Source organism: Pelobates fuscus, chromosome 8 (assembly GCF_036172605.1).
Source record: "Pelobates fuscus isolate aPelFus1 chromosome 8, aPelFus1.pri, whole genome shotgun sequence".
NCBI lineage: Eukaryota > Metazoa > Chordata > Amphibia > Anura > Pelobatidae > Pelobates > Pelobates fuscus.
The window spans coordinates 165,315,920-165,331,024 of NC_086324.1; the positions used below are offsets into that span (position 1 = coordinate 165,315,920).

At 38.1% G+C, this 15,105-nt stretch overlaps 2 protein-coding genes across 11 annotated transcripts in view; one reads left to right on the forward strand and one right to left on the reverse strand.

Moving 5' to 3' along the window:
- PEMT (phosphatidylethanolamine N-methyltransferase) overlaps positions 1-15,105 on the forward strand; it is a 440,725-nt gene that overhangs the window by 324,290 nt on the left and 101,330 nt on the right. The gene's annotated exons all lie outside the window — the stretch shown is intronic.
- MPRIP (myosin phosphatase Rho interacting protein) overlaps positions 1-15,105 on the reverse strand; it is a 118,855-nt gene that overhangs the window by 6,302 nt on the left and 97,448 nt on the right. For 5 of the 10 annotated variants that reach the window (XR_010085215.1, XR_010085214.1, XR_010085217.1 and 2 more), the window contains 8 exons: positions 12,594-12,741; positions 12,212-12,329; positions 11,929-12,088; positions 11,625-11,738; positions 10,857-10,943; positions 4,272-4,434; positions 1,054-1,139; positions 306-547 (listed from right to left, as the gene is read on the reverse strand). Coding sequence is in view for 5 of the 10 variants with exons in the window: in XM_063430677.1 (XP_063286747.1) it covers positions 335-367; positions 1,054-1,139; positions 4,272-4,434; positions 10,857-10,943; positions 11,625-11,738; positions 11,929-12,088; positions 12,212-12,329; positions 12,594-12,741 (909 nt within the window). In the remaining 5 variants the exon portion in view is untranslated. The remainder of the gene's footprint in view (positions 1-305; positions 548-1,053; positions 1,140-4,271; positions 4,435-10,856; positions 10,944-11,624; positions 11,739-11,928; positions 12,089-12,211; positions 12,330-12,593; positions 12,742-15,105) is intronic. The other 5 variants (XM_063430677.1, XM_063430678.1, XM_063430680.1 and 2 more) reach the window with 2 other exon arrangements.

Here is a 15,105-nt window from a genome sequence, read left to right on the forward strand (position 1 = left end):
GCGTTCAACGGCTCAAAAATGGGTTAACTCCTTACCTTGGGATGGGGCTAGAGCACTCCTTTAAGGCTATGCTAACAGAACTCAAGTGTATACAGTCTTTGTCATTTAAGTCAGATAGTATTGTGGGTAATTCTAGCCAAGCTCTGACATGCCTGGCTGTACCAGGCTCCAAGTGGGTGGTAAGGGGGCTTGGTCTGCGGCAGTCGTAAAGAAAGGAGCAGCAGGCCGGAAGTGTTGTGTGAGGCCGAGAAGGGGAGGAGAGAAAATTTTGCATGCACAGTTTGCTGGCCTCAAAATTTACCTACATGTCAAGGGTTCTGGTACCTGGAACCTTTCAGTTATCCCATGAGACCTGCTCAATTACGGACTGCCAGGGACAAAGGGACACACACAGACACAGACAGACAGAGAAACCACATGAATCCCAAGTGCCTTAAAGTGAACGTTACCCAATACCAGTGCCTCCCCCCACCAAAAACACAGAATTCAAAAACATAACATATGGGGATACCTTTAGGGCCACATGCACAGACCTTCTTGATAATTCCTGCACTGACACAAGGACCAATGATAAAATGAAGGGAAAAAAATAAACAAACAAAACGGATTCTATGGCAGAGATTGGGTTAAAAAGTATATAACATAGATCTGCCAAGAGCAGACATGAGGTGGACGAATCACTGACACAGCCACTGTTAGACTTTGCATCTCGTGATTGAGTCCACTTCAAAGGCTAGCCATTACTTTAACAATCATTATCTTTTACAAGTGAAAGGCTGTGTGGGCATGATGAGTGCTGCAAACTATTCATTTATAATTTGGGTACGACAAAACAGGAAGATAATGTAACTCATTTTAGGAATGGTTATAGGAGCCCAAATAAACGTATGTATGGGGCCATCTTATTGAATTAATTTAAATAGTATTCATTTTGACAGATGCTGGTTAATTTAGAATCTTGAATGGATAGAGACTTGCCTAACAAACATCTAACAGATCAAACACAATGGTCCCATACCACCTCCTAATTACTAATGATCATGTAAAACCCACCTTGGACCTGATATTTCGCAGTTGCCTGTTGATGCTGGATCTATCATTCTTCAGGAAATCTGGATTACTTTTCGATTTCATGATATCTGTGGGCAGGAGGACAGAGGGTTTTCAGAAATGCTCTGGCATTCATTTCAACACACAGTCCTTCAAAGTAGGTCTTCCCAGAAGATAAACTACAGATATCATGGATACCAAAATCTAGCCTCCGCTGGCAGAGGATCACAGGATATGACTAGCAAAAGATCTTAAATACTTAACCCCTTAGTGACCAGACAATTTTTCAATTTTCTTACTGTTAAGGACCAGGGCTGTTTTTTACATTTCTACGGTGTTGGTGCTTAGCTGTAATTTTCCTCTTACTCATTTACTGTACCCACACATATTATATACCGTTTTTCTTGCCATTAAATGATCTTTCTAAAGATACCATTATTTTCACCATATCATATAATTTACTATAAATTTTTTTTTTTATAAAATATGATGAAAACACTATAAAAACAAACAAACAGATTTTGACCCCCAAAATCTGTTGTGTCTATACAACCGCCAAAAAACACCCGTGCTAAATAGTTTCTAAATTTTGTCCTCAGTTTAGAAATGCCCAATGTTAACATGTTCACAGCTTTTTTTGGAAAGTTATAGGGCTATAAGTACAGGTCACTTTGCTATTTCCAAACCATTTTTTTTCCCCAAAAAATTAACGCAAGTTACATTGTAACACTAATATCGGTCAGGAATCTATGAATAACCCTTCACAGCCCTTTTTTTTTTTTTTTTTTTTTTTTTTTAAAGAAGACAACCTAAGGTATTAAACTTGGGGTATTTTGACTCTTCATAAAACCATTTTACCTCCAATCTATGCCAAATAAAAATAAAAAAAATAATAATTGGTGATTTTTTTTTGACACACATAGCAATTTAAGAACACCTGTATGGAGAACTTTATGGGTTACTGCCAAAGAACACCTGAATATCTGTTCAGCAACATCTCCTGAGTACAGTGATACCAGCCATGTATAGGTGTGTCGGGTTCTCTGGGGGCTAAAAGACCTTCTTTGGAGGATGCACATTCCAGTTTTCCCAACTTGGAATTTTCACAGCTGGTTTCATGCACCCATGTCCTATTTTGGAATTTTTTTAAGCCGGCCAATGTAATTTACCCCCATCAAACCATATATTTTTGAAAAGCAGACACCCTAGGGAATTTCAAATGGTGGTATTGTAACACTGTCCATGCATTAATTTTATCACCAGTCTTTGTCAAACTTTTTGGGTAGTCATTTTTTAGTGTTATTTTTCTCTCACATTGTACTTTAGGCATGTATTCTCAGTTTCTGTTATGTGTTACTGACAAAGAACACCCCAATATGTGTTCAGCAACATCTCCTGAGTACAACAGGGCCCCCAATATACAGGTGTTATGGGTTTTTGAAAATTTACAGGGGTGAAATGTAGTGCTTCCCCCTTTTCCATGTTTGCACATTGAAATTTGCCAGATTGGTTTGCTGGGCCTATGTTGCCTTTGAGACCGTATAGCAGCCCAGGAATGAAAATTAACCCCATCATGGCATACCATTTGTAAAAGTAGACAACCTACGGTATTCAAAATAGGGTATGTCCAGTCTTTTGTAGTAGCCATAAACGCTTGCCAAAGTTAGCATTCATATTTGTTTTTTGCATTTTTACTGGTACTTTCAGATAAGTTTTACTGTTTTAAACACTCATATTTGTGTTCAGTGAAGTTTCCAGACTATAACAATACCCCCCATGTACAGGTTTTATGGTGTTTTGAAAAGGTACAGGGTCAATATATGGCTTGCCCAATTCAGTTTGCCAGATTTGTTTGCTGGGTCTGGGTTGCTTTTTGAGACCATATGGTAGCCCAGGAATGTGAAATAACCCCATAATGGCATACCATTTTTATAAATGTTATATATATATATATATATATATATATATATAAAAAGTAAGACTGTACCTTGCACTCAGGCTCCAACATTGCCAAACCGGGTGCAGCACCAGGGCTTAAATATCCAAATAGAAAAATAGTTGGTTGCACTCTCGGATTTCCATTAAAATATAACTTTTATTCCAATTACTAAAACAGATCAACGTTTCAGTCCATCTTGTGGACTTTCATCAGGATCACAAATACATGTATTTATGATCCTGATGAAAGTCCACAAGATGGACTGAAACGTTGATCTGTTTTAGTAATTGGAATAAAAGTTACATTTTAATGGAAATCCGATGGCCTGATGGCTTCCGATGCTCTGCCTCACTGTCTGGCTACACGTGGAGCAACCCGGAAGTAATCGCTCTAGGGGGAGCGATCACCCGGTGTTCTCTGGGGGCTATCGGCGGTGAGGGGGGTATTGCAGCGATGCCTCAACATCAAGGCATCGCTGCAATACCATTAGAGCTGCTGGATGTGATCGCTTCCAGCACTCTAATTCCCCAAGGACGTATCAGGTACGTCCGCGGTCCTTAAGGACGGTTTGTCGGACGTACCTGATACTACCTTGGTCGGGAAGTGGTTAAAGAGCAACAATCATTAACTTTACATATGGATCTATATATTAAAAAGGCTATCTTGCAGAACTGTAATGTCCACAGCCTTTATTCTAAACAATATTGGAGTTCCTCCCGTCTCCCCACCAGTGTGACCTGTTGCGTTCCTTGAGTATTTTACAGACAGTGGTAACACTGTTTGAAACACTAGCAGTATTTTGATATTAACTGCTAAGAGGAGGACACTAATCCTCCATCAATGAGGAGTTTTTTTAAATAAGAGTTTTTGAAATAAAATTTGCATGTTAGTGTTACGTGTTAAAATCCACTGCATCCCTATATATCCTGCCCTGCTATCCACACAGAACTAAATTGCAACTGAACCTTCTACAGTTCAGTATAGCCGTTATGATGCCTAGAGAGCCCTGGCGCTAACCTCCAGTTTAATATCAAAATGGGGATATTCCCAGCTACCAGTGACACCATCCTATTTGGTTGCAATGACAACGTGAAAGTAATTCAAACTGTCTGTGTCAATCCTGACCACCCTTAATGGTGGTGATTAGCCTCTCATCACTACCTCTACCCTGTGCTGTGGTGGTTATTTTATTATTCAACCAACAGTGTAATTGTCTAAAACATAAATTGATGTTTATTATTAGAGCATTCAACAGAACATCTCAGCCCAGGAGGTCACTCACCATATCCAGACACGGATGGATTCTCTGGGGTCTTATCACCCAACATCTCTGTGGCTGTCTTAAGTTGATCTTTTAACCGGCTGATGTCACACTCTGCTTTGGCCTTTGCGTTGCTCAGCTCCGTGTAGATATCCTTGTATTTGTCACTCATGTATTTCTTGTCCTTTGGTAGAAATAAGTATTATTTAATGGCGTTATATATATGTAAAACCCCAGTGAGTGCGCTCTCATCATTTCTTTGATTGAGCCAAAATACCAGAGTACTGCAGTATGCAATGATACATTTTTTATTGGACCAACATAATATTAATATTATATAAATAGCAGAAGATGTGCCTGAAAGTGAAAGGTTCATATTGGCTGAAAATAGCCAGACAAAGTAAATAAACAGAGGAGAGTGAATAAACTACTTAAAAACAAAACAAAAAAAAACAAACAAGAAAACAGCAGAGCATGCAAGTATATAGCTCCATTTATGTATGTATATAAATTGATCCAATAAAGGTGAAGCGAGAATATTAAAAAGGAACTATATAGGACATTAAGATGTGTTTATACAAAGTTTTGGTAGTGTGAGAGAAAACCAGTCTACAGTGAGTCCTTCATTTCTGGTGTTCAAATCTGTGATCATTTACATCTCAAATGTCTTTCGTTCAAGAGAGTCTTTAAAATTCCCTTTAAGAACTTTAATCCTGAGGTTTTGGATGGAGTGAACAGTCTAGGTGAAGTGATGACCAACAGGGGTACAATATCCATTTTCCTTGTGGTTCTTGATTGAATGTCTGTGTAGATTCATTCGGAGATGCAGCTTAAGGCCAGTTTCTCCAATGTAGCAACCTTTGTCGCACACTGTACACCACATTCGCAGATGTGCACGTGTATGATCCCTTAATGTTGTATGATTTGTTATCGTGTCTGGCTGTGTTATTGCCACATATATGTGGACACAGTTTGCAGAGTGATTTGTTGCATCGTACAGTGACATTCTGTGTGAGCTCCTGTTTTGGGGTCAATTTCCTGCGGACCAATCTCTATCTCAGGTTAGGCGGTTGTTTGAATGTTAGTATGGGAACTCAGGAAATATTTGAGTGTGGGTTCCTCTGAAATTAATGGTTGTAGCTCTTTTACGTACTCCTTCTAGAGTTGGGTTGTAACTAACTACTAGAGGGATTCTTTTTTTTTTGTTTTCCTTGTCTTTGTAATGTAGAAGCCTTTCCCGTGGTGTTTTAGGTGTTTATTTTGTTTTGTTTTTTTTAGATATTGTCCTTTCCTTGTAGCCCTTTTGCCTAAATGACTGACAGTGTACTCAGGTGTTGATCTCTGTCTTTTGTGTCAGAAAATGTGGTGATATCTGAGCCTGGCTGGAGATAATACCTAGTTTGGTGTGATTGGGATGGAACCTGGAATTGTGGAGGTAGCTGTACCTGTCTGAGTTTTCTGTACTCAGATTAATGAAGAATGCCATTGGTGACAGTTATTGTGCAGTCCCAGAAACTCACACTATGATTTCAAAAGTTAAGGTTTGACAGGTGGAATGAATTGAATGATTTATGGAAGTCTATAAGGTTTTCTTCTCCTTCTGTCCATATTATGAAAATATCATCGATGTAACGATTATATATATACACACACACACACACACAAACACACACATACATATATATATATATATATATATATATATATATATATATAAAATCAGTTTTTAATGACTTTTAGATAGCAATTTGGAATAAAAACAGTAAAATTAATGTTACTGTGTTAGTTGGTAAAACCATCTCTAAAGCCCCAGTAGTGGTAAACAAGTACCGTAGGTCGTTCCAGCATTCTTGCTATTTTACTCAGACCTAATTTTTTCAGTTATTCACTAAAGTTTAAAATGTTTAGAATTTAAAGTGAGTTTCAAATTTTAGGCCAAAATAGCTCAACTTACTTGGAGTAGAACATACTTGGAGTAGAACATTTTTCCAATTCGGCTATTTGGTCTAAAGTTCCTGACAAATCACTTTACTGAATAAACAGGTTTGCCTCACCTCTGCCAGGTAACCACAGCACACTAACATGGTCATTATCAGTTCCATATAGGAATGAGTCACTCAATTGTACAACAAAGTGTACAACATTCCCACCAGAGCAACTACAGTGCACATACCAACATTGCAGTGGCACAGAGGAGGAATCTCCTGCTCTTCTCCATAGACTCATCATTATGAAGATATAAGTTGTTGGGACAGCCCTCTTTAACAAGACTTGATTGACAATTTAGTTGTGGGACCATATGTTTAACTAGCACAATGTCTCTGGGGGTATGACAATAGAAGTTTGTAGGTCTTTAATCGGATTGAAAATATTATAGAGGATTCTGGTATACTTAGTGTAACACTAAGTCGCTCACACTGGGAAACAAAATAGGGATTCACAAAAACCTATAAAAAGTAATAGAAGGACAACTCTCTAAGAGATAGTGTATATAGACCAGGAGCTGACTAGTGATAATGGCTTAGTGAAATGATTGGAGTGTAGAATCTTAGAATAAATTAAATAAAGTAAAATACGGTACTGTGCCTTTAAGAGATATAAAATAAAATAGAATAAAAAATGATGGAAATTTAAAAAATAAACGGACAGAGATTGTAACTGATAAACATCAGAATGGAGGTAGAATTGAAGTAGATATTGCACATAAGAAATACACACATATAATTTAAAAATTCAGAATGAAATAGATGAGGTACTGTGCCTTTAAGAGATTTAAAACAAGAGTTGGCGTTAGAGAGTGAATGGATTAAAAATATCACTAATAGACATCAGAGTAGAGGTAGTAATGAAATGGATGGTAGAAAGTGGGAAAAAATAGAATCAAATAAAATGAAATAAGCGTATTTATCAATGTGCACTGTTGGTGTCTCTAACCCTGAAAGATACAGGGTGAAATGACACTTCCACTAGATATTATACTTTGTATCAGCAAAGATGAAAACAAAATAAGATAGAATAGCAACGCAGTATATAGAACTGCTTGCTTAGAGCAATGAATATATCGCTGTAGACTGAAGTAAATTGCAATGATTTGCAGAAACTGGGTCAAATAAAAGAAACCAGTTTATTAACGAAAATGATGTAAAAACCATAAAATATATATCAGGAACAGTCCATGATGGTATTGCCAGTCTGATGAATGTCAATTGGTGATGTGAACCCTCGGATCGGCTGAGGATGGACGTGGATTGAATAGCACCAACTCACCTGCTGGATGCAGCTGCCAGTGAGGACGGCGTGCGTCTGTGTGCATGTCCCAACAGGACCTCACTCCAGGGGACAGACAAGATCGGCGATTTCGGTATACGTGTTCACCAAGGGTTGCTTGTGTGGGATGACGTTCTGCTGGTGTAGTTAATCTGTATCCTGCCTTATGGGTCTGTCTTACGCGTTTCGTAGGAGTAGCCCTACTTCTTCAGAGACGGAATGTGGTCTGGTGCTTCAGTCTATCCTTTTATACAGAGGTTTTTAATTGCTGATAATATTCTTTAAATTTGCTAATAAAACGTTCTTAAAATGTCTTTAACAGTGCACAAATTGCATTCATACCCAAAGCAAACATATCATTACATGGCCGGATTAAAATACAAATACAGGACTAAAAATATATAAATTGGTACAAGTTAATACATATATATAAATAAAAATAAAGAGAATCTACCACGGATGAATACATTTGACAAATCTTAGTGTTTCACAATTAATGATATGTATATACACTAATGGTATAAGATCAAAAGATTCAAAACTGGGCAGACTAGATGGGCCGAATGGTTCTTATCTGCCGTCACATTCTATGTTTCTATGTTTAAAATGTACAAGAATATATGCAGATAGAGATAGTGAATAAAGGGAGGTGGATTTTTAGAAAGAAACATATATGCGATTATATATTGTTTATGACTGTGTAAGAGGAATAAAACTTTCCATGTGGTGTTGTGGTCTCACCAAATAAGATCATATTGTGTGGGATATATATGTATGCGTTCCCATGTTCCGTTTGCCTTCTTAAAGGGATATGCAAAACATAAGATGTAAAGAATGTGGAAGTGCAAAGAAATATATTTTGAACATTCATTAATGGTAATACATAATAGATGGGAAGGTCATAAGTACTATTAATGTTGTAAATCCTATTGGTGGTTCATTCTGGAAGAAAACACATACATTAAAATTCGCTCTTTGAGCGGTTCTTCTCTTCGTGATATTTCTCTCATCTCCCCACACTTGTGTAACTCCAGATTCTTATCTTATCTTTATATTATACCCCCATTTATGTACATCGACTTTTCTTCCTTCCTTTTCTCTATAAAATTTCTAGAGTAATATCTAATCTTAAGGTATATCCTCCCAGTCCTGTCTCTCCTTCCGGCACTAGTACACTTTGAGATCTGATGACACACTATTACTGACTATAATCTCGTTTAAAGATGATTGATAGATTATACACTATACACATGTATGTGTTTTCTTCCAGAATGGACCACCAATAGGATTTACACCGTTAATAGTACTTATGACCTTCCCATCTATTATGTATTACCATTAATGAATGTTCAAAATATATTTCTTTGCACTTCCACATTCTTTACATCTTATGTTTTGCATATCCCTTTAAGAAGGCAAACGGAACAAGGGAACGCATACATATATATCCCACAACACCACATGGAAAGTTTTATTCCTCTTACACAGTCATAAACAATATATAATCGCATATATGTTTCTTTCTAAAAATCCACCTCCCTTTATTCACTATCTCTATCTGCATATATTCTTGTACATTTTGAATCTTTTGATCTTATACCATTAGTGTATATACATATCATTTATTGTGAAACACTAAGATTTGTCAAATGTATTCATCCGTGGTAGATTCTCTTTATTTTATATATATATATATATATATATGTATTAACTTGTACCAATTTATATATTTTTAGTCCTGTATTTGTATTTTAATCCGGCTATGTAATGATATGTTTGCTTTGGATATGAATGCAATTTGTGCACTGTTAAAAACATTTAAGAACGTTTTATTAGCAAATTGAAAGAATATTATCAGCAATTAAAACATCTGTATAAAAGGATAGACTGAAGCACCAGACCACATTCCGTCTCTGAAGAAGTAGGGCTACTCCTACGAAACGCATAAGACAGACCCATAAGGCAGGATACAGATTAACTACACCAGCAGAACGTCATCCCACACAAGCAACCCTTGGTGAAGACGTATACCGAAATCGACGATCTTGTCCGTCCCCTGGAGTGAGGTCCTGTTGGGACGTGCACACGGACGCACGCCGTCCTCACCGGCAGCTGCATCCAGCAGGAGAGTTGGTACTATTCAATCCACGTCCATCCTCAGCCGATCCGAGGGTTCACATCACCAATTGACATTCATCAGACTGGTAATACCATCATGGACTGTTCCTGATATATATTTTATGGTTTTTACATCATTTTCGTTAATAAACTGGTTTCTTTTATTTGACCCAGTTTCTGCAAATCATTGCAATTTACTTCAGTCTACAGCGATATATTCATTGCTCTAAGCAAGCAGTTCTATATACTGCGTTGCTATTCTATCTTATTTTGTTTTCATCTTTGCTGATACAAAGTATAATATCTAGTGGAAGTGTCATTTCACCCTGTATCTTTCAGGGTTAGAGACACCAACAGTGCACATTGATAAATACGCTTATTTCATTTTATGTGATTCTATTTTTTCCCACTTTCTACCATCCATTTCATTACTACCTCTACTCTGATGTCTATTAGTGATATTTTTAATCCATTCACTCTCTAACGCCAACTCTTGTTTTATATCTCTTAAAGGCACAGTACCTCATCGATTTCATTCTGAATTTTTAAATTATATGTGTGTATTTCTTATGTGCAATATCTACTTCAATTCTACCTCCATTCTGATGTTTATCAGTTACATTCTCTGTCCATTTATTTTTTAAATTTCCATCATTTTTTATTCTATATCTCTTAAAGGCACAGTACCTTATTTGACTTCATTTAATTTATTCTAAGATTCTACACTCCAATCATTTCACTAAGCCATTATCACTAGTCAGCTCCTGGTCTATATACACTATCTCTTAGACTCTAAGAGATAGTGTATATAGACCAGGAGCTGACTAGTGATAATGGCTTAGTGAAATAAGACTTAGAGAGTTGTCCTTCCTTTAATCTGATTGGACTGTGAAATGAAAGATTACCACTAGGTGGCAGTCAACTCTAATGAATGTTCCCTTTACATGCATTAGGTTAGTGAAGCTGCCTTGGCACTCCAGATGTTGTGGATTACCACTCTTATAATTTATACTCCACCAAATGAATGGATGTGCATTATGAGAATGCCACTTCACAACACTCACGGTGCTGAATACCAGATGACTAAACAATGAACAGAAATGCACCCTATAAAACAAGTACACAGTCACAGGCCTTGCCTTGACCACTATCGGAGAGAGGACAACTAAAAAACAATTTGTAAGCTCTGCAGATACAAACGATATAACTGGCACACTTTACCCTCAGCGCTGTATGAAGTTCGTCTTTCAAGGAGCTGATTTCCTGCTTCTGATACTGGATCTCAGACTCTTTCACTCGTAGAAGGACCTGTGGACAGATCAAAATTAGTCACACCTAGCGATGGCTCTCAGTGGGAGCAATGAGCTTCACAGACAAGTGTATGTGGTACTTACATTCGCTGCTCGTGTTAAGAGATCATTATTAAGCTATAAGAACAGGAAACATGGACAGGGGGTGCCATTTCAACCTGCTTAGTTTTTTTTTTTTTGGTACTAATTATTACGATGCTGGGCTGCCAGTTCATTCAGATAAACAGACAACTGCCTCTGGGCATCAATAAACAGGAGTGGGGGTAATACAGTGACAGGTCAAATCAATAGTTTAATAAGGACACAAATAAAATTCAACGCTGAATCAACTAGGGTACAATTAACCATTGGGCATCCCTGCTGATGATCCATGTTTCAGTGCAATTACTATATCATTTATAAGGGAGCAAAGAGAGCTGCATGGAAATGGACAGAGATCATGTGTGGTTTATAGATGTGACGTAAAGTGACAACATCTCTGTCTATTACAGTCTTAGCTGTGTTTACACCAAATGGAGACAGAGACCTCAGTAATCCTACTGGATAGTTTATAAAATTGGTGGAAGGGGATCTACATCAGGAGCAGTTTGCGGATAGCGTAAAGAACTCAGTATATACCACAAGATACATACACTATAAGGACCACGTCTCCATCTCTCACATCACATCCAAAATTTACCTCCAATTCGTAAGAGTCTTTCCCCTGTGTAAGAGGTGATAGCTCTCCTCTTCCATCTCCGGTGACTAGGGCCCGCAGCCGCGTGATTTCAGTGGCTAGTCGATTATTCAGTTCCTAGGGAAAAGAAAATATAAATACAAATACAAGAAAGTTTGGAACCGAGCTGCAGAAACCACAAGGGTGGAAATTCTTCTCAACACTGGCTTGGTAAGTGTTCGAAAGAAGAGACAGCTGAGACACAGAAGAACCCACAAGTATCATTACCTATATCAACCCAACCCCACTATCCTGCTTCAATTCTCACCTGGTTGTGCGCATTAAGCTCCTGGTTTTCACGCTGACATTGCCGTAGAGCCTGGCGCTCTGCCTCCAATGCCTGAGCCAGATGTGCGTTTTCTAAACACTTCTGGGAGTATTGCTCAGATAGAACTTCAAGCTCTCGCTGAATCGAATTCAATTCCTCCCTGCAAAAAAACAAACAAACACGCTGGACTTAAAAGGAGTATTCAGCAATAACTAGCTGTCAGTTATAAAAGGGATGAATGTGGTGCATGGGGTTGATTTTATTAGCACAGCAGAGAACTCACAGGTACTGTCTGCGCAGGGACTCCACATCTGCATTGACACTACTGATCTGCGAGCGGTGAGTCTTTTCCAGCTCTCGCTCCAACTCCTCACGGTGAGCATTCTTCATGGCTTCGATGGCTGAATACAAGACAGAAACAAGAAGAAAGTCAGATGGTTAAGATATAGAACATGATCACGAGTTTTAAAAGTACAGCTTTATACGGTTATACTACAAGTAAAGCATTCCATTTAGGGATCATAGAAAACGATGGTCAGTTTAAGGCCACTTGTGAATAGCCAATGTCTTCTATGCCGGACAACGTATAGAATGCCTAAACACGCACAGGTAAAGTAGGAAACATAAGAGAAAATGTTAACACTCAATTCCAGATTTCTCCGCACCAGATATAGTAGCTGCAGTTTCCTCAGCCAACAAACGGTCCTTCTCATCCCGCAACTTCTCCAGCTCACGTTGGTGCTGTCTTTGGAGATCCTCAATCTTCTTTTGATGAGTCTCCTCCATGGCTGCAAAGCCTCGTTCACACGTCGCCTACAGACAAAAGGAGCCTCCCTTTAAAATAAGTAATTAAGCTACAGAGACAGAATTAGTCTTCCATGGACGGGTGGAGTCAGAAAAAAAGAGAGATGGAAAGAGAGAAATGGAAAGTATCCACTAGGAATTGTTACAAAAGCAGACATCACTGTTAGTCTTGCAGGAAAAAGGTGACTTTATACTTTAAGTTAAGAATAGTTCCTTCTATGAAATCAGTAATGTTCTCCTGCCACCACAATATGACTACTTCAAGCAAGCAGTGCTACAATGTGCGCTTATTGGGAGATTTCAAACATCACACCAGTCTAAACTCTAATGAACTTCACCACTAACATAACTGGATTTAGGAAAGGATCTCTCTGATCCATTGCGCTGCGTAGCTATGGTACCAGACAATGAGGGGTTCTCCAAACACAAACAAATATTTTAGGAATAAATTGTATTCCCAAGACAAAGATAACAAGAAATAGACCAAAAGCAAAATAACATTAAATGGACACTTAAGTCACCAAAACAACTTTAGCTTAATGAAGCAGTTTTGCTGTGAAGATTGTATAGATTATGCCCCTATAGTCTCATTGCTCAATTCTCTGCCATTTAAGAGTTAAATAACTTGGTTTATGCAGCTCTAGTCACACCTCCCCTGAGAAATACGCCCCACCTGAAATGTTTAAATTTTTTAGCTCCTCTTGTACAGTTTGTTTCAAATATTTTAATTTATTGCAGCAGTATCCTATGTGTAGTTAAAATGTGATTAACAGAGCAGTAGATAAAAACATCTAAAGTTAACACACTCTGCTGTCAGGTCTGATTGAAAATTAAACCATCCTTTTCATCCATGCTGTGTGAGTCACAGCCAGGGGAGGTGTGACAAGGCCTGCATTAAACAGAAAAAAGCACTTTAACTCCTAAATGGCAAAACATTTAGAACTGAGACTACAGGGACATGATCTATACTCCCAAACTGCTTCATTAAACTAAAGTTTTTTTGGTGATTAGAGTATCCCTTTAAAGTGGGCTTTAATGTACTCTATGTGTTTCAGAAAAACAAACAAAAACTTAATAATTATCACATACTAAATTGGGAGCACTGGGAAAGCCGACAAGGAAATAGTAGATTTCATTGCAAAATAGACAAACAGAAAAAGTACCCAGTTTGGCTATTGTGGCCTAAAAGCTGCCATTACTTTGACGTTATCCACAACTACCAGTTTATTGAATAACGTTACTGTGTTATCACACGTCGTATATAAATATGATTATTTAGGAAAGGCGGGTTTAAAGGGACGCATCCTCATCCAGATTTTATTCCAATGCACTATGCAACAAAACAACAAGAAACATGGACCCCACCAGGTCCATCAGATCTGTCACTTTCATCACAAATGTAACATTTCTAAGGATGTACTGATTAACTAACAATATTTAATCTCCCATTAAAACGTTTGTCACCTTCTGGAGTCTTTGCATAGACGGCAAGACCCCCGATGTAGAGATTGCCTGTTGTGCAGTGGCCCAAGGGTGTATGGGAAGGTAGGTTTTACTTACCCGAAGCTCTCACTCACAGCTGCCATCACATCCATCAGAAGAACCCTCTTCAGCCCATGCAGCTTCATCTGCCAGGAGTCTCCATCAGTGCTGTACTCTCACGCATGTGGAAGAGTACAACACGGAGGTATATGGAGGATTCCGCAAGACAATGGGATTTTTTTTTACTCACAATCGTCACTAGTGACAGCTGGGGGCTTGGCAGCAGTAGCTTCACTTTTATTCATATTATAGCTATGGGACTAAATAACGTATTATATTATGTTATACTCCGTATATTTTTGCAACAATTTAAATCTTTTGTAGTATTTTTTTATCTTCACGCTTTCCCTTAATTTGAAATTCACTATGAATTCCCACTTAAGTAAAAAACACTACAAGTGTCACTTGTAAAGTTTGCTGGGTCAGAGAAACACTCCAGACATGAAAAGTACCTCAGCTTCAGACATGTCAGTGCCCGGAGTCTGTCATATTTGTGACCGCTAATAAAAGTGCTGATTTAAATAGGAATCCAGACTTTTATAATTGGGGATAGAAACACCTTCCTGGCAATGAGGTGGCACATGTTGAGGATTAACGCGCTCCTGAATTCCCCTCAGTACTACAGCTCAATTAGAAGCACAGGAAACAGGAAGCTATCATCGTGTGAGCTTGCACTCCAGCATAGAGGATTCTCACTGAGAAGCCTTTTATTGGTGTATTCCTTGGCACAAAGGGGAAAGCGAGGAGGACTTGCATGCCATACACTCCCAAAGAAAACATGCAGATAAAAATACAAAAATGTTTTCTTTGGGGGGCGTATCTGCTAAATTG